This window comes from Amphibalanus amphitrite, unplaced genomic scaffold (assembly GCF_019059575.1).
Source record: "Amphibalanus amphitrite isolate SeventyFive unplaced genomic scaffold, NRLGWU_Aamphi_draft 000732F_arrow, whole genome shotgun sequence".
In the NCBI taxonomy this organism is placed as follows: domain Eukaryota; kingdom Metazoa; phylum Arthropoda; class Thecostraca; order Balanomorpha; family Balanidae; genus Amphibalanus; species Amphibalanus amphitrite.
This window is the reverse complement of record NW_024882226.1, coordinates 324,215-348,639: the sequence shown is the minus strand read 5'-3', so window position 1 is coordinate 348,639 and position 24,425 is coordinate 324,215. Positions and strand designations below refer to the sequence as shown.

General features: G+C 53.3%; 1 protein-coding gene across 1 annotated transcript in view; it reads left to right on the top strand.

Moving 5' to 3' along the window:
* The window catches only part of LOC122365342, a gene marked incomplete at its 5' end in the record, with an annotated part of 41,420 nt that extends 17,435 nt beyond the window's left edge, over positions 1 to 23,985 (top strand). Inside the window, 7 exons of the mRNA XM_043336483.1 lie at positions 541 to 667; positions 13,101 to 13,202; positions 14,598 to 14,697; positions 18,980 to 19,086; positions 20,029 to 20,211; positions 22,768 to 22,874; positions 23,332 to 23,985. Of these exons, the coding sequence (XP_043192418.1) occupies positions 541 to 667; positions 13,101 to 13,202; positions 14,598 to 14,697; positions 18,980 to 19,086; positions 20,029 to 20,211; positions 22,768 to 22,874; positions 23,332 to 23,371 (766 nt within the window). The remainder of the gene's footprint in view (positions 1 to 540; positions 668 to 13,100; positions 13,203 to 14,597; positions 14,698 to 18,979; positions 19,087 to 20,028; positions 20,212 to 22,767; positions 22,875 to 23,331) is intronic.
* Positions 23,986 to 24,425: the final 440 nt, after the last annotated feature.

The window sequence follows — 24,425 nt, the reverse complement described above, 5'->3', positions numbered from 1 at the left end:
CCGGCGTCGGTGCTGCCGGTGACCTTTAGTGACCTTTCAACAGCATTCAAATGCTTTTGGGCGCCGCGTCTTGTGGAAAAGGTCAGCGGGCTGCTGCCAGGAACCTTTCTACAGGTGTCTATCCCGACAGGGGCCGCCAGGAGCGGCACGGAGCCGGGGGACGGGACAGAGAGGGAGGGGTCAGCTAAACTCACACCGCCGCGCCGCCCGGGGCGGAAAGGTCACCAGCGCGGTCAGAGCTAAATGTGTCCCGGTGCACCCGAGCCGGCCCCACTAATTCGAGCCGAGCTGAATGGGCCTCTCTCGTCAAGTTAAATGGATATATCCAACTTCACTTGACCTACCCGACGTGGCAATTACATCCCTAATCCCATGTCCTTCTGGAACCGCTTTAGACAAATTTAACTACCTACTCTAACTTATATAAGTTTCCAACCCCGCGGCTACGTCTAAGTATACCAACCTTTCGCTAGCTTGCTCTTTAGTTTTCACGTTCCCAGACCCCACCTGACCTGACCTGACTCTGCCACCCCGTTTCAGCTCGAACAAGGAGCGAGACGAATGGATGGACGCCTTGACTGGTGCTATCGAGAAGAACACACAGAATCGGTCCACATTCAACCCGATCTCGGACAGCGTGCAGGAGGGGCACAAACTCGGCGAAAAGGTCAGTCCCGGCGGCAACGGAGAGATTGGGCCTCTGGGGGAGTAGGAGAGGGAAAGGTCCAGCTTCAGGGTAGTTGACAGCTAGGGTGTGCTGGTGGTTTTTGTGAGCCGTGTGACTAGTAATGAATTTTGCATACACGTTTTGTGTGGGTTGGATTTACGGCAGCATGATTTCATTTAACGTGGTAGTTTAATTTGTAATGATGCTTGAATGTGCTGTGAACTGGAGACCTATAGGACGGTTTGAGACTGCAGTAACCCATTGATAAAGCGTTGAGTCTTTTCAATGATTAATTGACTTTAAAAAGACGGCCTTGACAGATATGTACCCGACATCCCATTCGACGGATAAGCACTTCCGACGTTGTCGTTGACTGTCCAACTTTGTGCGGCTCTGTTACACTCAACTTTACCACAACGGTCAACCTCTCCCCAATTAGGTCAACAGTTTACTGGAATACCGACTTACCAAACACATGTCCTACTCCCGATTAGCTTGTTACTCTGACAGAAACTCCGTAAATGACTCAACACCGCCAACCAACCCGCCGCGCTGCACCGATCGCAGACGCATCGCCGGTAACATTGACTGGGGTTGTGTTAAATTCAACCATAGATAACAGTAGAACAACAGTTCTACTGTTATCTATGATTCAACCTATCACATCACGACATGCGGAGCGCTGCAGTGCCTGGCCGTCCGTCCCGTCAAATATGTACGGCTCCGTCGGCCTGTTCAGACCGTGACGTTCGATGGATGTGTCCGCCAGCGGCCGCGGCGGCCGTATTTAGATGCACCAATCAGGGGGGTTTCCCCGGCCGGGACTGTCGGTCCAACAATGCAGGCCAGTCTGATCAGTCTCCGGATTTTTCAGGTTGATCTGTCTCGGATTTGTGGACGGATATTTACTACATTTTAGTGCCGTGAGATCTTTGCGTCTCTGCGTTTTCCCTCCGTCCTTCGATGTGTGTGTGTATCTGTGAGTTTGTGTGCCCGTGTATGTATGTTTGTCCTGGCTATCAGACTATCTTTGGCCTCGCCCGCATTCAGTTGTATGTATGTGTGTGGAAGCGTGTGTGTGTGTGTGTCCCACTGTGTGTGCGTATCGACATTGGCTGCCTTGAGGATGTGGTAGCGCCGAGGCAAATATTTACCGGTCTCGGCGTGCTGGACCGGCCCTCCTGTCAGCGGTGCCCGCCGGCTTCCGATAACATTAGCGCTGGTACTCCACCAGTCACAAACGGCCGCCGGCTCCCGGTGCCGGGAACTCCCTCCAAACCTGGGGATGTTTCACCAAGGTGGACATAGTCGGTCTGCCCGCAGGCAGCTCCGGTAGTTCACTGGGTGGGATTGCGTTTTTACCTGACTACCTCAGGCTAAGTGCGTCAGTTTATACTTTGTGGGCGGCGTGTGTCTGACGAGTGGACTGTTTTGTCCATGATGGGTCTGGGATCGGATCGCCCTAGGGATTATACCACCGGCTGGGCCACATCATGATAGTACGTCCGGGACTCTTACCAAAATATAGCGCCGCCGTCCACCCAGCGCTGTTGACAGTTGGCCGGTCGACAGTCGACCTTTAAGTTGCTATGTTGTGTGAGCGGGACGGAGTGTTGTGTTGTGACCGCCGCTGTGGGAGCGGTGACCGCGGGCGGGCCGTTGTTCACCCCTCCTGATGGGTGGTGGGGTGAGGTGATGCGTCAGAGCCTCTAAAGGCCACGGCGGGCGGTCAACGCTAAAAATCGAATGTCTAAGAATGTGACCTTTATTGGTGCATCTTGCGAGCAGGTAGTTTCAATGGGTTCAATGGTGTCAAGACATGCAGTGCACTCAACCTAAATTGCCAGGGTGCATCTGCAGACTTTGCAGCTACAACTGTGGGTGAATGCAAGAGACTTTGGTATACGCTTTCGTATACCCTACACTAGGAAGTGAATGCCCCTGGCCGCCGTTAATGTACCGGCAATCTGCTAGTATCTGTATCTGGCTGCGCGGCGGCACTCTGTTCGCTGCCAGTCGATACTCGGGGCGGGCAGCCTCGGGCGTGCCACGGGACTCCCCTCCCCGCCCAGTCGGCCTGATCACCCGCCCCATGCCGCTCTATCTGGGTCGCCGCGCCGTCAGCTAACGAACCGCGCGCGCTCAGCTTCCGTCCCTGTCGACGAGCAGTGGCGCGCCGCGGCGGGTGGCGCGGCCCCGCGCCGGGCCAAGGACGGTCTCCGCCGGCCAGGAGGACCGGGGGACCAGCGGTGATGGTCACTGGACGGAAACCAGGCGCGGGACGATGACCGGCATAGCGGAGGTGGTGTGTCAGCAACGGTAGCAAGGATGCGGTTCGGAGGAATACAGTCGGGATAGTTTTTTTTAATATATTTAGTCGGAACCCTTTGATTGGAAGGATTCACAAGGACAGGGCCCCCGCTAAGCGGAGCTTGTTGCGTTGAGCCTGCCCGTACTTTGCTACCCTCCCATCGCGCAATTCCGGTTCTATGGCAGAATTCAGAGTCCAAAGTTTAACGTTGCAGTGCGCACATAGCCGCGCACGGCCGGTCCCTTCACTGACGCCGATATGGATATGGCGATGATGCTAGGTTTTGGAAGCAGACGCGGATGGCTGCCTTTAGTCTGTTCGTTTTTTTATGTGATCCGCGTAGTTTTGAGGTGATCAAGAACGATTTTATTTAGCTGGGATGATTGGGCTGTCGAACCAGCCGTTTGTTTCGAGAATGTGGGGGTTACCGTAAGGAATGCGGAACCGATTGACGCTCCGGCGCGGGTGTTTCAAACGCTACCGCTAGATGGCTCTGCTCACAGGCGCCTGAAACTATACTGTGCCGCAACGCACACACTGAGCCGTACCGGACTTCGCGTTACAAAGGCGTCTATGGCTGTCTGATAAATCTGATTATCTTATTTGATTGGTCCTTATATTGTATTTACCCTGTATACCAAGACCGGCGAGTGCTTCTCTGTTTGGGACCACACCCTTTCAGCGCCCAGCACTCAGCCCGTGGCGTGTGGCGTGGGGCGCGCCCGCAGCGCCGGCCTTGACCGGCCGACGGCGGCAATTACACTCAACCAGCGGCATTCAGCGCTGAAAGCTTTACGTCTCGTAAATTAGGTGGGAATGGCCTCTGTGACGGCCGATGGGATCCCCCTCTCCGATCTGCGGTCCAATGGTTAGCCGCAGCTCACCGCGGCGGCGCGGCTGGCGGTAAACAGAGAGGATTCTGGCGCTCACTGGCGGTTTTAGGGGAAGTATTTGAGTTGTCCTGCTGTATCGTTGCCGATTAGACATGATTTCAGGACAGAGACAGAGAGGCTTTTTGAGACAGCTTTTGTACCGTGCTAAGTACGTACGTATCCAGCGTTTCTTGGCAATCGATACTGATGTGCCTGCGTCCGTTTTCCTCCTCCCATTAGATTGCCCTAGTGCTATCACAGACCACAGTCAAACTCAGTCGGAACTCAGCCCCGGTACGTGGAACCCCAGTCCTACGCAGTCAGTCCCGGTACGTAGTACCTCAGTTCAGTCCCATCAGCCCCGGTACGTGGTACCCTGGTCCCATACAGTCAGTTCCAGTGCGTGGTACCCCAGTCCCATCAGCCCCGGTACGTGGTATCCCAGTCCCATACAGTCAGTCCCGGTACGTGGTAGCCCAGTCAGATACACCCAGACCGGGTACCACTAATGACGGTGCCGGCCTCTCCCGATCACCGGCCGGGCCGCCGGTAGCGGCGGCGGCGGTCCGTTCTGTTCCGGGCCATTACTGCCGCCCGATACGGCCGCCCCGGGGAGCGGACCGACGGACGGACGGCGCCGCGCGCGATGGAGCCGCACAGGAGGCCATGTCGACGCCGACCTCTGCACATTGGCCGACCCTGGTGGAACGGAGATAGGAGGGACAGGCGCGGAGACTGCTTTGGGGTATGCTGGTTCAGCGTGGGGAGATTTCTACATGTGGGAACTTCTACATGATTTCTGCTTGTATAGTCCGTTTTTCTTAAGTTTGCCCCTCACTGTAAACGTCTCTTTGAACACAGCACGAGAATTGCTTGCTGAATTACTGAGAAAACTGGTAAGCGCACATTGTATTGTAGTTATGAATAATATTTTCAAAAATAAGTTTTGAACATCGACGATTTAACGTTATGTTAAGCGCCGTGCAATTTATTTATTAGTTCAGACATAATTCCTGAGAAGTCGTCTATCCCTGTGAGGCTGTAGGTATTGGCAGATACGATTTACGAGTCTGTGAAATAGTAAATAAATTTGATGAAATTGATCGTCTGTGAAATCTGGTTAAATCAGTGTGCGCCAACCAGTTTTCTCAGTAATTCAGCTAGCAATTCTCGTGCTATGTTCAAAAAGACGTTTACAGTGAGGGTCAAACTTAAAAAAAACGAACTATAGTATGCCAGCGTTTAGCACTGTTCTGTCTCTGTATAGCATCGTGTCAGCGTCCAGAACCAACTCAATGGACTGTGGCGTCGACACCCTGACTGCCTAATGTCTATTCATTGGGTCGGCGTCCAATGGGTCTCCGGTCTCCGCTTGGTGCGGCAGTCACGCCACTCGCGATAGGTCAGCGGCGCAGGACGGCCTCACTCGAACCAAATCGCCCCGGTCCTGATTCAGCGGCAACTTTGACCGCCGTAGCTAATTCATGACTCGTGGAATCGAGCGCGGCTTATGTAACTGATGGCAGCCATGCTCAGCCGAGCTGGTCATCAGAGGCAAATGTTTCAGCTGAAATACGCCTATTTCAACTATCCTATTACATAAAATCAATTAATATCTGGTTGCTAAAAGTATCTTTAGTTTTGAGTAGACCAGTACCTACCTTATTTTTTAAACCTGTTGCCTCCATATATCCGTTGTTTGCCATTTACATATGTAGGGGAGAGTGGGGCAAAGCGGCCACCCGGGGCAAAGCGGCCACCCATCGTTTTAGCCCTTCATAGCTGGCGTCAGTTCCAATTTATAGTTTCCAATTATACTTCTCTTCACGGTCGTTCGAATGAGCCAGACCGGGGTTTCAGGCCCATCACCATTGTTCTGTGAAACACAGAAAAGCCTTTCTTGCCAGGTTACCAACTATGTTTATAATTTTTAAATGTTATGTTATTCCATAACCATTTGGAATTTTTACAAGCGCTCTTGTCCATGCATTGCATGGTTATCGTATATGTATTCTACCAATTTTATTGTTTTTTACTCCACTAATAGCTAAGCTGGAATATTTTTGTCTCGGACGGTATGCGCGGGGCAAAGTGGCCGGGGCAAAGTAGCCACCCCCCAATTTGCCATAAGTTGTTTCCATCTGGATAAACAACATTATTTATATTCAAATGTGTCCTCATGCATCCATCTTGGCCACTTTTCAGTTGCATGAGTTACCAAATAATGCAATTAAATGTTTTTTTTTCATAAAAATCCTTTTTTTGTTTACCTACAGGTGGAAGATGATAAAGTTAACATCCATCCTCGCTTAGACCTTGTCACCATCTAATACCCTAGTCGTATATGAGGCAAATATTTTCTTCCTCATATCGGGACTTGAGAAGACGCCGGTGGCCGCTTTGCCCCAGGGTATGGGGCAAAGTGGCCAATATGCATAGGTTTACAGTTTTGTCAATATCTTCCATATGCGAACGCCTTTGGAAATAAAACGCAGTTGAAATAAAAGGCAACTTAATAGGGATCACATTGGTATAGAAAGGATCTTTCCAAGTTTAAAAATCAAGCGTTGGCATCGTGAAAAGCGTTAGGGTGGCCGCTTTGCCCCACTCTCCCCTAACTGGGCGTGTCTGGCTGGTTATCCGCTCTTTTTTCCATCCTCACAACATCGTTTCAAATTTTATGTGATGTTTGCCTCTGAACGGAAAGGTCTGCGGCTCTCAGTTGTGGTCATAAAGTGGTCGAATAGCATCATGGGTGACTGAACTTTCAACTCTGTGAAACATATCAAAACAGGGCTACAACGCTGACATGTACCCTAAGAAAAGCGGGCTTGGATGGGCCATGCAACAGGCTGGCCTTTCGGCCAACTTTAGGGTTCTGAGCACGAACGATTTCGGCTGCGGGCTGATGCAACTTATCTCGTATTTTGGACAGAAGCGACACGCTGTTTACATATGTGATGTAAGCGTTCCAATTTTGATCTTATTGTTTAGCAGATGCATTATGAAATCGCGAGCATCTATTGAAAATGCCTTCCTCAGGCAGTTTCTGTAAAATTGTCAGAGAATTCATGATTTTTGTTTTAATAGAAAAACACGGTCTAACGTCGTGTTTTAACTATTGCACACACTCACAGATAGGTTATAGTTACATCGGAATCTAACTTCATGATATTTTGTCCTTTGAAAAGCTCAAGCATATCGTGCACATCAATCTTGCTATAGGTAATCCTGGTCCTTTATTCGTTACGGGCGCTTCCCAGGACAGTGTCCATTTCGTCCTGCCTGGCTCGGTGAGGCGTGGTGTTTGATCCTGTGGAAGCCGCTCCATGGACGCACGTGCCTGCTCCGCGCAGAGCTCTGGTCTACTCAGGAGTCTGTTGTTCGTCAGTCACCGTATGCATCACTGGTCCACGCACCATGACGCAACGACACACCGAGTGAGGGATTCTAATGGCCGACACTGTTTTCGTCTTAGTCTCCGGTCATCTTCAGAACTTTTTACCCGCGTCGCTTGTCACGTTTGCATCTTCTTCGCCTGTTTCTAACGATTTTTGGATTCATTTCTCAGCAGTCATGGTACATGATTTTTCCGTCACCATGTTTATCGGACCATACGGTCCGATGGTTCGTCTCTCCCGGCGCTCTACTACCCCGTGACCTGACCTTTCCGACCCGGTGGCGGGCCCGCTGCTGCCGTTCCGTCTGTTCCCGGATGTTTTGACAGCGTGACGATGTACGTACCGGGCCTCTGGGATGAGCGCTTTACGGCCGCGCCAAGCGGGCCTCTTGTGAGGAGCCTGGACGCCGTAAAAGCGGGATGGCGCCGGCCCTGCTATGGGTGCAGGTGTCCCCCGGGCTAGGCAGACGGCCGAGAGGCACTCTGTTTATCACACTTAGATAATAGGGACAGGTGTAACGTCGACAGGCCCTTGATGTTGGGTTTTATTTGATTACATTGTTAGTGATCAACCACATAAAAAATACCGACCCTACAGCTTAGCTTGCCTACACTTTATTAATTAGAGCTTGTTGTGGCCTGTAGGTATCACTGTTTTGTAATGGATTGCGGTGCTGCTGGGTCTTTAATTTCCCTGTCGGCTGTCGCACGACGTCGACATTCATGTAAAGCTCCGAAGGCCGGCTAATGCCATTTACAGTGAAAGGCTGTGGTATGGGCCATACGCGCATTTCCAGCGTCGTAATACAAACTGGCTAAAACTGGATGAGCGTCGCAGTAATTCGTTTTGCTGCCAGCCACCACTATGAAACAGGCCTTTCATGCCACACTTCTGAAATGAATGACCCGGGCCGGCTCATTCAGTGAAGCACCGAGAACATAAATTTCACCAGAATCCATGTAAGCATTCTTGTATTCAGTCCGCTGCCATGAATAACCTGTTTGGGTGCTTGCGCGGTGTTTATAAATTACAAGTTCCAAGTGTTACTGTTTGCTGGAGGTATTAATGAAACAGACGGGCTTTTATCATCCTTCCGGATATTTCGTTCCTGGAATCAAACAGGATGCGTCATATCAGTCGACACTCCACTTTATATTATGATGAGTGATGAGATGACCTTCAAGACCCCAGTCGTCTCTGAGATACTTCCGTTGAAATAGTTCCCTGGAAACTGTTGACCTTTAGAGTTTCCGTCCAACTTCCTATCTCTTCAACTTCCGAGCAATTACGTTCAATGTTGATCTCACCCCAGTCGACGCTTTGCTCTGATGGCGTCACTTTTTCTTTCTTTTATCCTGTGCTCGTATTATCTAATCTCGGTGTCGTTCCGCATCTGCCGCTGAGTACTCCATCTGGGGCGTCTGTCCTCCCTCCATTGGGCTGCTGTGTTACTGCGGGGAGCGACAGCCCAGCGCTCCCCCCCCCCCCCCCCGGCACTCCCCGTCACCGCCCAGCCCCGCCCCGGCCGCCCGGCCGCCCATTTCGCCATTGTCTGCATGAGGCTGGCACCGCATCATTGACCTGATGCATGACCTAGCGCGGCGGCGACCGCGCCCCGGCGCTGTGGAGGCAGAGGGCGGCGCTGCGGACAGAGGACAGGAGGTCATGCACGGGTTTGACGGCGCTGGACGTCGGACCGGCTCTGACCGGATTGTTGGGTCTGTTTGACCCACCCGCCCCACTGGAGGGCAGCCCTCGCTGAGTGATGGGCTGGGGGTGGAGGCTAAGATGGTAATACAGTCGGTTGCTGTGTGTAGAGGGTTTTCATTCCATCTGTTTCATTCCAGGCGTGTCGTTTGTATGAAGAGCCCACAGCTGTGCCGGCTGTATTGTAACATCGGTGTGGGCTGGGGCGTGGGTTTGATATCTCCCTCGGCTGGTTGTTATGCGATAGGACGCTGCTCTGTCGGTGTGATAGGACACCGCCCTGTCTGGGCAGCTGACCGGTTCCCAGGCGTCGGTCCGCCGCCGCTACCGTCAGCCAGTTCCGCCGTCAGCGATAGAGCGCGGGCCTGGACGTATTCAGTCTCTGACACACAGTCCTGCCTTGGTCCTGATCTTGGACCTTGAAACGCGATGTCAGTTCTGGTCGTGGTCCTTGTCTCAGTCTGTGAAACATGACTCTATTGTCGATCCTAGTCTTGGTCTGCCAGACACGGCTCCAGTCTCGCTCCCGCTGTCTATCGTACAGTCGCTAACACCGGCTCTGGCCACTCGAATGTCCTGCCGTCGATCTCGCGGACCTCTCCGGCCTCCGCGCTGTATCAGCACACCACACGCAGAGCCCAGTGGTGTGGAGCTCATGCATGTCAAGTGACGCGGCCGCTACCCACTGGGACGTGCCGGAAACTCCCAGTTGGTTCTATTCTAGCAGGAACTGTGTGACGCTCGCTGGACTTACTTACAGGACTGCAGCGACACAAGTTTGTGGCTGTTGAGTAAGTTTGTCGCTAAGGATTCTGCCTTATGAGTCTTCTTGGGTTGTCTTGTCATCTTTTTTATTGGACTCGTTTGACTCTCAAGTGTTGATTATTGCGACCTGAGCACAGGTCTTCAGGCTTGTTTTGGTTTCCGTTCAGGTTAACAAACACAGCAAAAGAATTCCCGTGGCACTTTTTCGTCGTGTTTGCCGCTCTCTCCTCTCTATTATTCAAACCATACGCGCTGTAACGGCACTTAATGAGCGTCTGTCGGAGCCCGGCGCGGCGGGCTGGCTGCAGTTGGAACGGCGCGGCCGGCGGCCGGCGTTCATTTGGCTCGCCCTCTGCCCGGCTCTGAAAGCCGGCCGGCCCGGCTGATGGCAGCAGAGAGAACTGGACGGGGACGTTAGCCGCTTATTAGCCGCTTACTGGGATCAGGGGGCAGCCAACAGCGCTCCGCCGCCGCCGCCGGCCCGACGAAAAGAAAGAAACCTTGAAATAAACCTCTCCGTTCCGCTTAGATTGTTCGTGAGCTGCTGTGTAAGAAGAGAGCGCTGCTGGGGAGCCATTATGGGGATAATGGGGGTTAATATCTTAAATAGATTTGTTTTGTGACTGTGCTGTATATCTGCCACGTTTGCCCAGGTCCTAACTGATCGCGTGGCGTGCAGCCCTTGTGGCGGGCGAGCGCGAAGCGCCTCTGCTGGAGATCTCGAACGCCACTGCAGGGCGGTAGACTGCGCCGCATCACACCCTTGTCATGCGGCGCAGTCTACCTCTCCCGATCCGGTATCGAAGCTAAGGCGTTCGGAATGGAACGACAAATGTTAGGCGTGCTAACACTCAAGTTTTATGCCTTCTTCTGCAATAGAAATGATCTTGAAAAAGGGACTGGTTTTCACAGAAGTTCTTTAAAATAACATCAAAATAATCATTTGCACTGATTCTATCACATTTGCTTCACCAACTGATGGGGGTGCGTCGGTGCCCCGTCTGCGGCCAGCTCCATATTGCTTCGGCTATACCCGGTCCTCTCCTCTGCCCTTCCCCAGCTCGGTCCATCCCTGGGGCTGTCCTCTTCTCCCTCTCCCCGCTCTCCCCGGCACAATTCATCCCTGACCTCTCCTCCCCTCTCCCCGCTCTCGGCTCTATCCATCCCTGACCGCTCCTCTCCCAGTTCGGTCAATCCCTGACCTCTCCCCTCCCCCTGGATCCATCCCTGACCTCCCCTCCTCTCCCTCTCCCTCTCCCTCTCCCTCTCCCCTGTCCATCCCCGCTCGGCTGACCTCGGCCGCCCGCGGGCGCCTAGTGACGTCACGCCCTGTATCGAGCGCCGCCGGCCGCCGCCCGCCGGTGCCGTGGTGCGCGGCCCTGGCACCTGGGGCGTCGCCTTCGCCGCCAGACGCCGCCGGCCCGCCTCTCCGCGGCGACACCGATGGATGGTGGCGCACAGCCGCGGCCCAGCGGCGGCGGTGTAGGTGCTGACGGTGTTTTTTTTTTAGAATGGGAGCAAATATAAATATTCGAATGTCGTCAGGATTTTAAAACTATTGGAATGTTTTGCCTTTTTTAAATGTTCTAGTGAGCTCTAGCTAAGCCATGCTGCTTCTTTGAAGATCAAAATGGGAAAAAGTGACAGCATATTTCCTACGTCTTTTCGTATGCTTTCCAAGTTTTTTTGCATCACTCGCTTATGGAGGGCTATTGTGAAGCGTGACATCTCATTTTGCGACCTTAACGATTGAGATGCATGCGGTATGTGAGGATGTGTGCAGTATATATGAGTATGTATACCATCCCGCTGTGTGTCTGGTATGCGTGCTACCGGGCCGGGCTTCGGTCTCCGGCCGTCAGAATATAAGTGCTGTTCCATATGCAGCGGGGCCGCCGCTCGGATTAGGTGCAGTGGGTGATGGCAAAATGGCCGCCGGAGACGTGTGCCGCCCTCTCTCCTCCTCTGCTCTGTCCTCTGCTCTACCCTCCTCCCTCCCACACTGAGCGACGCTAAACGGAAACGTCACCCGTCTGTACGCATCGCCGAGCGACGTCACCGCGGCGCGAACCGCCGCTGAGTCTGCGCCTGACTATCGAGACGGGCTGACGAGGCCGGGGGCGGCCAGGGCGGGGCGGGGGCGGGCGACTGGTGACAGCCGCCCGGCCCGCCTGCTTTGTCTTGGCCGCTCTCAGATGCAAATGAAGTGTGCAGCTGATATGGGCGGATTTGATTGGAATAAAGGGATTATGTGAATGGACCGCTTTCAATTGTGAAGAGGCGGTTAGTTAACATGCATGTGCGAATCTGGTTGATACTGAGCTGATAACCCTTCCCAACTATCTTTGAAGACTAACTGGCTAAGTTGATATGATATTTAGACAATGAATGAATTGAATAGATAATGAAGCTCTAACGCATTCGCTGATATAACTAAAGTTATGTTATAGCTGGCCGTAATTTTGCGCAAACTCCTGGGGATTTTTCTTTTATAGAGACTTTTGCTCATCGCTTTAATGAGGTTGGCAAAGTTGGACTAATGATTGAACTTCTTGATTGGTCTCCGCTGATTCATTCTGAGTTATTCACTCCTTAGTGTTCCTCTTTTGATGCTGCAATTTCCGACAATTCCTGTTCTCCGTTCCTCTGCTGTTGTATTTCTTTTGTCTTTCGTTGGCTCCTTGCCGTCCACTCTGTGTTTGGCGTCACGTTCGCTGGTTCTTGGACGACGCCAGACGTCTGTCCTGCGTTTTATTTCGGCTCTTCCTCAAGCACCATAGCTACGTGACCTGTGTACAGGGTCGTCATATTTCTTGTGGCGTCGGGCCGGCGGCGGGCAACATTTGAGCCGGGCCTTGCAGCGCCGTTATTTTGGATCGTTTCGGAGCAACTCTCGGATGGATTTGGACGCGTCTCACGTGCCGTTGATGACCAGACGTTCCCAACAGAGTGTACTCACAGCGACAGAGCTGATGGTGACTGTCGTGACGCCACATTGCCCTCTCAGCACCGCTCTCCCTGGAGATGGACTGGGACTGTTTTTATTCCTTTTCAACTCAAATTATTGTTAAAATGGGTGCAAGACACTGTCACGACTTAGGACGGCTGACTGATTTCGCGGACGAATCCATTGACTACTTCATGTGTAGGCCCGAGGACTCCACACGACAGCGACGCTTGAACTGACCGACGCAACTATTCGTAATGCTAGTGTCTGATGTCTTACGCTGCATACAACAGTGTATTTTACCAAACTCACCCTACAGCCGGAGAAACCGGTCGCCCCTGTGTGTCCCTCACCCCACCCTGTAGTGTTCGTTTGACCGTCTGACCCCACTAACCTCCCGTTTGTGTGTCTGTGTGTCTGCCCGTATCAGGCTCCTGTGTGGGTGCCCGATGACCGAGCGAGCATGTGCCAGCTGTGCACCATAGAGTTCACCGTCACCAACCGGCGACACCACTGCCGCGCCTGTGGGAAGGTAGGTGGGGCTGAATCAGGCACTAACCGGCTGCCGCGCCTATGTAAAGGTAGGTGGGATAGTCACCATTCGGCACCACTGCCGGCCTTGTATGTGCGCAGAACGATGAGAGGTTTGAAACATTGGTTCCCCGGGTGATAGCGCTGCCAATCATCATGAATGCTGGATTTGTGGTCTCCGATTGTGACAGGCTGCAATTAAAACTGCCAAATGAATTACAAGTACCCTTATTCTATACTTTAACAGTAGCACGTAGACTAGATGTCATCAAATTTCGGCTGGAATGTGTGTCATGCCGCCATGTTCAGCGGTATTACGCGCGGCACATTCCTCTGCCGGCTGCCAACGGTAGCGTGCGGCGGACATGGCGACGTCTCATACGTCAAAGTACCACTGCGCCTGCCATCCGAGTACTCTGCCCTGATTAAAGGCTCTGATTGCGTGCCGAAGGACAGAATCTTTTTTCATGTGTTCAATATCGCCAGCCAAGGCGATTCCTCGTTGTTCGGCAGGCATGGGTAGTTTGAATATTTACGACACATGTACGAGTTGCGCAAGGTAAATGCGCAATACAAGCGCAGTTATGACATGTGATTATTACAAATTGTGTTGGCAGTGTACGCTGTACAAGCTGGCACTTGCATATGGATCTGGGGTATTTGTCACATTATGCATAGGGATACTTCCCAGGCAGCGGCTGTTACGCATCATGCAAGAAATGTGCGATCACATTTGGTTAATGGCAAGTATTACAGTCTACAGAGCTCCATGACAAGAATAGAAGAGGTGTACACTGTGCGCAGTTTTGCACGTTCAAAATTAGAAAGGAAGTAGTTAGCCAAAAGAGGCGCACCGAAGTGGCCGTCCTGTCTCATCAATGGAAATGGCCGAGTGGGTGGCCGCGCGGTACAGCTGTACCCATGACCCGACCGGAGAACTGCATCATTTAGCGCACCCATCGAACCCCAGGTCGGCGTCCGTGACCGTGTGTGGTGTGGGAAGGCCGCTCACGGGACCCGTCTGCTCACGTGCCGCCAGTCTCAGGATCAGGAGCACGTCTCGAGCTACGGTCGGGCTACAGGGGGTCGTGGATCTGTGACGTGTGATGTTTTTCCTGTAAGTTGTTGCATTTTTTCGGTCACGTATTGCTAAGGGGAGGCTGTTTATGTTTGATGTTCGATTTAAATGATATTTGTTCAGCAAAATTTAGGTCGAGCCCATGTAACCTTTTTCATACGCTTTTGACTTCAAAGTCCTTGTAATAACTATCACTACTTTTACATATCGGCCTCTGCGCACATTTGTATGCTCCCTTCAACGTGTTTTCCGTCTCCCGACCACCTCGTCTCGCCCGTCCGTCGTTTGGTCCGCCGCTGACCCGGTCCGTTCCCACAGGTGGTCTGCGGCCCGTGCTCGATGGGTAAAGCGCCTCTGCTCTACCAGGGCAACTCCCCCGCTCGCGTGTGCGACGTCTGCCTCGAAGTCCTGCAAAAAGGTACGCCCCAGAACGACAGAAGGGATCGGCTGGGATCAAGATCCTTCTCACATCCTTTTCTTTATTATTCCGTTGTCCCCAAACGTTGAATATGACTGTTTCAACTCGAAAGTCTTCCATATCCCCGCCGTATCCTTTTATGAACACCTTTATCCCAACAAATTGTCACTCTGGCTTTGCTATTTCTTACTGGCTGGCGGCTAGAATAGCCGGCCAAACCCGACGAGAGCGTCTTCGGTTTTAGCGGCTGTCTCGCCGAGTATTGCGGCGCAGTGGACAGGCCAGGCGGTTGGTGTTGGGCGGCACAGTCTACCCTCCCAGGCGTTCAGCGCCGGCCGAGCGGCTGCGGACCACTCCGTGGCTGCGGAGTTCGGATGGTCGATCCAGACGACCCCAGCCGTTTGACTTTTGTGAACCCGACGGTCAACAGATATACATACAAATTCCTGCATCGGCACTGAACGGTTAAAGCGGCACTGTTGAGTCGAGTCTCTGGTTTTCTGTGAAACGGCGGCGGGCGACTCTACACTAGCTGTCCCCGGCCGGGTGAGCGGCCTCCTCAGATGTGAAGGGCTCGGCTGACGGCCGGCTCGGCGGCCACTGGGAGCTGTTCGGGCGCGCCCGCGATTAGATTTCAGCTCGGCTGGCGCCGTTATGTCGCTCTGATTTGGCAGAGAGGTCGGCCGTGCGCTTTTTGAGCGGATCGCTGTCGCCGGCTGGCGGCGCTCGGCTAGATGGGTGGTTTTGATGCTAACAAGTGTAGACATCTGTCGCAGCTCCGCATGCCCGAGCTTGATTTACTGACCAAGCTCGTTATCGTTTTTCTGTCCTTCTCACTGTCGTCAGCCTTTCGTCTTTCTGCGGCGGCTTGGTGCGGCGGCTGCCCCGGCTGGGGAGGGGGAGGGGCGCCCCGGCTGGGGGAGGGGCGGTGAGGAGGGGACCGACTGTTTCCCGGGGCAGAGTCGTTAATAATGAGCGTCGGCGCCAGCAGTGATCCCTGGATCACCATACAAATAACGGCGTGCATGCCGAACAGCGGCAGAGCGATCACTGCCAGAGACGGGATCAGCGCCGAGAGAGCAGCGAGAGCAGGGAGAGAGGGGGAGGAAATGGAGGGTGCCCACACAGCGTGAAGCCGTCTGTAAACATCAGCAAGGTGATATGCATATTGGATATTCATTGACGATGAATACAAGGAAAATGATGTTTTCTCAAGGCGGTGGTGAGCTGATCGCGTGTAAGAGCAAAGTGCATTTGCAGAGAGTTTTTGCCTCATGAAAAATGAATTTTTGCTTGTCTTTTACCTTCTCTCATATTTCTTCCTGTGCCCTCCGTTTATCTCTGCTGGTTTGTCTCGGTACGTCTCTTGGCGTATCTTAGTTTTGTGTCGTCTGCCCCGGTCCGAGTCTGGTACGCCGCGCTGCGCCGGCATTAGATGATTGTCCCTCGGGCGGGCGACGGCCCTGACCCTCCGGCCGGCCCGGTCCGGCCCGGCGCGGTCTGGTCCTCCCAACCCGTCCGGCCCGGCCCAGAACAGAACCGACCGGCCAGTGACGTACGGCAGCTGCTATCGACAGAGAGGGTGAAGGAGCCGGCTGTCAGGAGCTGTGGAGTTTTTGTCCCGGAATATAGGGAGAACTGACGGTCTGTCGTGAGTGAGGAGGGGTGGAAGAGAAAGGGATGTAGAGGCAGAGAGAAGGCGGAAGGATGGATGGAGAGAGTAAGAGCTTGAAGTAAAGAAGTGATGAAGAAGGAAAGGGAGAAATGATGGCAAGAATAGGGACAAGGTCAGATGCATAGTCGGCTGCGATTGACAGACCGAGGGAGAAAGAGGAAGGAGGCGGGAGTCGAGGTCAGGCGCGGAGTCGGGAGGGGGGACCGGAGAGAGGGAGGGGCGTTTGGTATCGACCGGCACTGAATGATGGTCAGCTGTGTGGCCGGAGCCTGTTCAACGCAGATGCTCACAGACATACGCACACACGCACGTACACAGTCACACAAGCATACACACACGCACACGCACTTATTGGTCGACTTATTGTCACATGACCTGTATCTTCTCACGTTGTGGTCAACGATTGATTGAGTGACCAATCATCTGTCGTCTCTCTCCTATCCAAGCTCTTTCCTCAGTACCCACTGATAGGTTTACAATATCGTGGCATCGTATTGTATGGCTAACGGCCACCTTGTAAACAGAGATACCTGATAAAGACCAGCTGGTAATCTATCAAAGCGCACTACCGCCCGCCCGATATACGTCCCGCGGTGTCGATAATAATTACCGCGTGTTGTGTACGGCCGCACGCAACATTGTTAGTACATGGATAATGGCAGACAGCTTTATTTGGCGGCCGAGGGCGCGGGCGGGGGCGGCCGAGGGCGTGGGCGGGGGCGGGCTGATCGGCCAGTCCGGTCGGCGTGTTTCCGCAGACAGCTACCGCCAGTGTCCGACTGACAGTGACAGCGGCACCGCTGTGGTACATTCGACGTTTGTCGGGTACAACATCGCCGATTGGTTATTTTAGGACGGCACACGACAGGGCACTGTACTTGACCTCTGACGTGTCGCTGGGGAAGGGAGCTTGGCCGTGGAAAACTCCTCGCATGTGTCTCGAGGTCACCGAGACAAAAAAAAAACATTCGTGTCATTTTCATCATCGCTCACCGGCTCCGCCAGCTGTCGCGTTTAGTTGCGCCACGTTCTGTACACTTCTGGCGCACCGGGGACATTCTGCCGCGCGGCACCCCCTCTCAGCGCGGCACCCCCTCCCACAGCGCGGCGCCCCCTCTCAGCGCGACACCCCCTCTCACAGCGCGGCCCCTCTCCCGTAGGTGGTGGGTGGGTGGGTGGGTCTGAGGGCAGAGCCGGGGGAGGGTGCCCCGAGGGCGCGCCAAATAGGCCTGGCCGGGCGCCAGTGGCGCGCCACTGTGTTTATGGGTCTCTCAGCTCTCAGAGAGTGGCGTCTGTCGCTGATGGGACGTGGCCCGGACCGTTACTGTCAGACGGTACCCGGCCCCTGAACGTATGTACCCAGCCGTCTGCAGGTGGACTGCGAGGAGGGGCGTCTGCTGACGATGGGATGTCGATCCACCCTTTTTTGGTGCAACTGGTACTGTCCACTGTCCAGCCCTGATCTGGCTGGGCCACGAAACTCCAGTCCCACAAAAATGTCCAGCCAGACTGTCTGGACCTGCTCCATGTTCCGCGTTCCCCTGGGCCTGTCGAACATATCTACATACATCTCCCCGCTCGGACCCACTCCCCGACCCGTCTCCGGACCGCCCCCGTCCTCGTCCCCGGCGGCCGGTCGAGATGACCTCGAGCCGGGGCGCCGCCGAGCTCGGAGTGCCCTCCCGGGGTGCGGGCCGGACGGGGTCGTTACTGGAGCTGTCTGCAGCTGCCCAGTGCCGACAGCGGCCGGTGACGGCGGACAGCCGCTCCGGGCCAATGTCAGACGGCCGGCGACATGTCTCCACCGCCGTGTGGCCGTCCCCCTCCCGGCGAGACGGGCTCGGCGATCGGGGCTAGACAGGGACTGGACAGTCAGGCGGTCCGACCCACCAGTCTCCGGTCTCGGCTGGGTTGAAGGAGCAGTCTGTTGCGACCGTAGACTTTGAGCCTTGTGGAGAAGAGCGACATGGGACCTCGGAGAGGCGGGCTAGATGTTGGGAGGGATTTAGGATGCCTTACTGACAGAAATAGGCTTGACGGACGGACTAGGCTTGAGTTTGACGAGCGATGTTGGGATTTCTGGGTGATCGAAGTCGATTCTCCGAAATCGGTTCTGCCACCACGTAGTCTGATCCAGTTGATGTCCTCGGCGTATCATGCTTAACTAGTTACATGAATGTTTACCGTCTTCCCATATAATTGGCTGTTGCATTGACCTTTTGCATCGCTAGTAATAAATAAAATTCACATTTTTATGTTTCGTTTTATCCTTACCTAATAAATTCACCATTGTAGCAAATCTAAGCACATCGTGTATGACTGCATAACTAAGCCACTCGTGCCTGAGCTGAGCTGCGTTCTAACGCCTGTCTGTTCGGCCATGCCCGTGTTGCCGCTCTAAGGTGCCGGTGTGTTTGCGGCTGTACACTGGCGCCTTGTCTCATACACTGCCTGTCCAAACTGACGCTCTGGCTCTCTGAGCGCGTCTTTGTGTGTCTGTCTGTCCTGCGTATACCTCAGCCGCGGCCTCGCTACTGCGTGTGCGTGCGTGTTTGCGTTTTGTGCGTGTGTGTTAATTTTTACGCAATGCCTTGTTTTTTGTTGTAGATGTCGACGACTCAGACGTAGATCCGCAGAACGCGTCCCAGTCTAAGAAGTCGAGCCTCGGGTCAGTGGGCAGAAAGTCGCAGCGCAAGGTGCCCAAGCGGCTGGAGGTATGTTCGTGTCTGGCCGCGCGCTGCCAGAGGTCGCTGACTAGAACAGAGCCGCCGTCAGCCGGCCACGGCTCCCGCGTCAGTCTGTTTGCCGAGAGCTATCCCGGGATATGGTATTTGCAGGGTCAGCGTACTGCGGCCCTTAGCTCGGTAGTGCTCTCCGTTTGTGGGTATTTTTAGTTTATCTGGTTTGGTTTATCTCTAGCTATAGTGCGGCTCTTAGTATCTGACAGTGGGTAATTCGTGGTTGTAGCACATGACAAAACGCTCTCTGTAAACTACCACCGAGCGGAAACCCTTAACTAATTGTCGTTGAGTAGCGTTTATTGCCAACGTTCGCTGCTGGTAATTTCTGAGTTATCCCGATTGTCGAGATTTGGGCAATATAAAGTTGGTCGCTTAAAATTAAAAGGCGTAAAGCTCACTTTTTATACCGGCCTTACCTGGTATTACTTTTATCACGGGGCACCAGAACCTGTATTTTTTACTTAAATTTAGCGCTAAGGGGTCGACAAATTAACTTAATTTTGCGTTATAGCTTATTTTGTGTGAATTTTCCCCGTGATAGTGTTTGTCACTTTTGCTTCATGTGTATGTCCCCACGCGCCTCACTACCGGGCGTGTTTTGCCTTCTAACTCGTCCGATATAAGGGTGTTCGCACAGCTGAATAAGAAATACGTTCATTACCTACTGAACTCATAATCGAAGTCGAATGGAAGACTGAATCTTTCATACTAAGATGCTTCATTAAGCTCTTTTGTGAACTCATATAAATATAATAACCCAAAGGGATATTTTCGGCTATTTTCGCGCACCCTCAATCAGCTGTGCGGACACACCTCCCTCCCTCCCTCCCCCGTACCCCACTGACGGCATGCCGTGTGCCGTGTGCCGCCGACTAACCCACCCGCCCGTCCGCACGGCGCCGCCGCTCTCCCTAGGTGAGCGCCAACGTCTCCGGATGCCAGATGAGCGGCTACCTACAGCGGCGCACGCGCCAAAAGTGGAAACGCTTCTGGTTCGTGCTGCGTGATAGTGTTCTCTACATGTACCGGGCCTCGCAGGACGTGGTGGCCATGGACAGCCTGCCGGTACTCGGCTACAAAGTGCAGCCCCTGGCCAATGTAAGAGCAGGGAGCGTGCGAGCGTTGACAGTCAGCGGGAGGGTAGAACAGGGCATATCGGGTACTGTTGGAGTGGGGTGGCGGTGGTTTGGTGCTGGTGAGCTTAGGTGTATGCCCATTGTTCGTGTAAGACTTGCCTTCCAGTTTGAGTTACTTTGAATCTGGCCATTCTGGCTCAGACTTCGGGAATCATGAGGCTAAGGTGCATCCGTTTGATACCTTTTCACCAGATTCCAGGAGCTTTGTTCTGACATTGCTTAGATCCTTATATTCGACATTTACGAAGCTGACGAGAATAATATTCAACTTCTTACGAACCGATACGCGATAATTTGGTGTCTAATTGGATGAGACTGCGCAATGAGCCTCACAATGGGGCACGGCCCTGTCGCGTGCTCGTTCTCCTGTCACGTTTATGCAAATGGCGAGTTCATTGTCGGCAGGCGTGCCTCCAGCCCATAACTCTCTCCGGGTCACAGTTGGGTCGGCCCACTTATTGATTGATGAGCATGGCTCGTAACTTGGTGCGTATCGAATCGGACGTCGGGGCGCATAGCTCAGTTATGCTGAACAGCGCTACGGCTGATGTCAAAGTTATTGTCTGGAAGTCCATTTCGGCAATGCGTTCTTGCAGCAAAAGGCCACTGAAACGCTGGATGCATAGTTAAGCAGTGTTTCCGACATATCGCGCTAAAAATCGTACCGCGGTAGGCTCCCAGACACTGGCTGCCCGGGTGACGGAGTGTCGCCAATCAAAAAGTGTCGGACATTACAGAGGCCACCACATTCTTTCAACCACTCCCAAAGGCGTTAATGGAAAATGGCAATTTAAAGCAGTATACTTTCGATGTGCTTATGGACGTCTTTTGTCAAAAACTGCCCTCAAAGGTTTGAATAGCGCAACTTGCCGAACGTACCCAATCCAATTAAATCAACGACATCTACAATGCTAAAGCTAGCGAGGTCAACTTAAAAAAAAAAACACGATGACTTCTCGACCTAAGGTGTGTTCATGCAAGCGAAGTGAGCGTCGGTCAGTGCCGTATGGCCCCGGACCCTCCCATCACCTCCCCCTCCGTTTAGCGACGTTCTTTCTGACGGACCTTGACCTTCACACGGCGACTGGTCGTGGGTTCGAGTCGCTGCTGCAGCGCCCACGTGCGGTACTGAATGCCAGCACCGCCGCCCACAGAGGCACTTTTTATCTTTGGCTAACGACCAGTGCGCCGGCACGGCAGTGCGCAGCAGCTGATTGCATGCTTTAGTCCGAGACTGGCGGCTGGCCTAGGTCGTTATACAGGCTCTGAGATAAGGGCCAATTGAATGTTTAAGGCATTGTGCCAGATATAGAGTATTGCACTCTTGTTACACAAGTTAGGTCATTTGACGTTTGCTGTAGAGATCATTTTGTGAGCACTGAGCACTTATAAAAAGATAAGCTAAATATAGCGACACTTCTATCTCTGTATTTTGGTCATTGTTACTAACCCACGAATAAGCTAGTAATTCTTCATGTCATAACTGTGAAGTGCACACTGCACATATCAGCCGATCTTTTATTTAATGTGGTCGGTTACGCCTACAGCTCTGCCACATTGACCGATTTTCCTTGTGTGTTGCTGTGAAGAATTATGATCTACATGGTTAACTGCAAAGTCTCATGTTGCGTGATACAATGTTTCATTTCGACATCGTTTCGGCGTTTGACTTAGCTATTTCCTTTGTGGATCTAACGATGCGGAACTGTTCATGAACCTCTGATCAGCATTCTAGTGGCGATTATTGCCATACTTAATTCTTCATTCGCGCAGGAAAAGATAAAACCTTTGCCCTCCAATCTTCCTGTCAATGAATAAATTGATGGATGGTATGAAACCCTTTCTAAATATGAATAGTAACTAATCCAGTGCAGGAGCACGCCTGTTAGAAGGGAATCCTGTTGCGCACTTAGATCGCTAACAGAACGTCTGTTCTTGTAGAGCTGACACTAATCTTCTCCCTAAATACACCAGTCGCTGTGCTACGGACATTCTACAAGTCTCCTCTCCCTATCACAAAAGCTGCAGCGGAAATTTCGGAAACATTTGTCATGGAGAGGTTTTCTCATATCTCGTTCAGCAAATATATAGCCGGATCCTAGCCCCCCCCCCCCCCCCCCCATGTGAGCTGATGTCCCTTACGATGAAGGGTTGTATCGTTCGCGTTCCGTCTCTTCTCTTCCATCAGCGCGGATTATGCGAGTTCACCAACCAACATATATACAGTGCTCCTTGCAGACCGAGTTGAGTTCGCTATGACGCTTACTTTCAGATTATCCGTCCCCATTCTCCCGAAAACCGTGAATATTCTATCATAAAACGTCCCCCGTCTGTCTCTGCCTACTCCCCAATATATCGTTCCCACGTCTCTCTGCCTCAGCTGAAGGCACAATCATGTAATGTTCCCACGTCTCTCTGCCTCAGCTGAAGGCACAGTCATATAACGTCCACCGTCTCTCTGCCCCCTGCCGAAGGTGCGGTCATATAACGTCCCCCATCTCTCTGCCCCCTGCCGAAGGTGCGGTCGTCATATGAGGGCGTGGACTCCGAGCTGGTGTTCCAGCTGGCGCACGACAACCAGCAGCCGCTGCTGTTCCACGCCGATAACCGCGCCCAGGCGGCCAAGTAGGTGACGCGCCGCCGCAGCTGGGCACATCCCCCGGCCCAGTTGGTCCCTCTCAGGGTGGTTCAACTTGGTGATGGGACGAACGGTGGGACTGTTCTAAAAGGAGAAGAATCGTTTTTATCTGTTGTGGTATCTTTTGCCGGCTCATGCATTCCTCACATTGTACGCTAAAAATGCAATATTTCATCCCACCTGTTTGTTTGAAGCGTTCAAGCCTGACATTTAATCACACTGACAGCTTTTAGGTCGTGAACTTTTCTAGTCTGTTCAGTGGATTTTGCACCTTTTCGTCAGATTTTCTTCAGTTTACGAAATCCTCAGACTGCGCTTCCTCTCTCTCAAAGAACATCCCTTTTCTGCCAGAGTCGTGTCGTTGGCAGTTGAAATGTCGAACAGGTGATGCTTACACGTTTGGCAGCCGACTCCAGCACCTCTGACGTTTATCCGTGTCCGCAGGTGGATTTCGACCCTTCAAGGAGCCACTATGCTCACCTAGCACCCTGGCGGGCGACGTCCGCCTTCATCGTAGCATCTGCATGTGTCGCGTCTTTCATCATTCATGTCATCCACTAATGTCGAGATCGCTCAACCACCGGCGGCGGCCATCTTGGAACAGGCGCCGTGGGCGGCCATCTTGGTGCAGGCCGCCGGCTAGTCAGACGTGCGAACCCGGTGTGGCGGCCGCCCTCTTTGGAACTGACCGCGCGTCGGCTAGTCATAATCGCTTGCCCCGTGTTGCCGCCAGTGCTGGTGTGTCGGCGAGAGTAGCGCGTGTGGTGTGCGAGTATCACGCCCGATTTTAGGGCCCGTGTGTGACGCCTTAGCTGTTGAGCGAGGAGTATTTTATTTATCGGCGACCGCGCGAGCCCACCGGAGTACCGGCCTCGTGCGCTTCGCTCACCTGTTGTCTCAGTTTAACAATGTACCTTCGGCTGCGCGGGGGCCGCCCGGTACGCGGTCCCAGTGAGGCGCGCGGTACCCCGAGTACCCGTGTACCGGTACCTGACGCGCCGCCGGGACCGCGGCCGGGCGGGCCGCCTGGCGTGAGCTGTGACAGTGTTACGGATTGTTTGTCCCAGTCGAGTCGTAATACACTCAGACGGTGTGTCATAGGGAGTTTCTGCAGAGGTCGGCCGGTCGGCGCGGCGCCGGCTGGAGCGACTTGAAAGCAGGAGAAATGACGCACTCACGGGAAAGTTATTGGCGCTGTTTCGTGCTTCGGGTCGGCGATATGCTTACGAGTCACGTTTCAAGATTATTGGTGAATCGGTTTCGGCCGAGTGGGATTGGTTGAAACGGCAGTTGGGGATGATATACTGGCTGTCGTTCTGGTGTATGTGAATGGATAGACCTCCGGTCTTTGGTTGCTGATGCCATCTTTTTCGGTTTTGGGCCACCGTTTTTTTCGGCTAGGGACTATCTAACCCTGACCCTGTGGCATTTCTGCTTGTTATTGTTGGCTCCCTCACGAGACACGATGAGAGCGGACCCGATCCTCCGGGGCACATTCCTCTATCTTCAGTGGCATTGTTCCAAAGTGATCATGACAG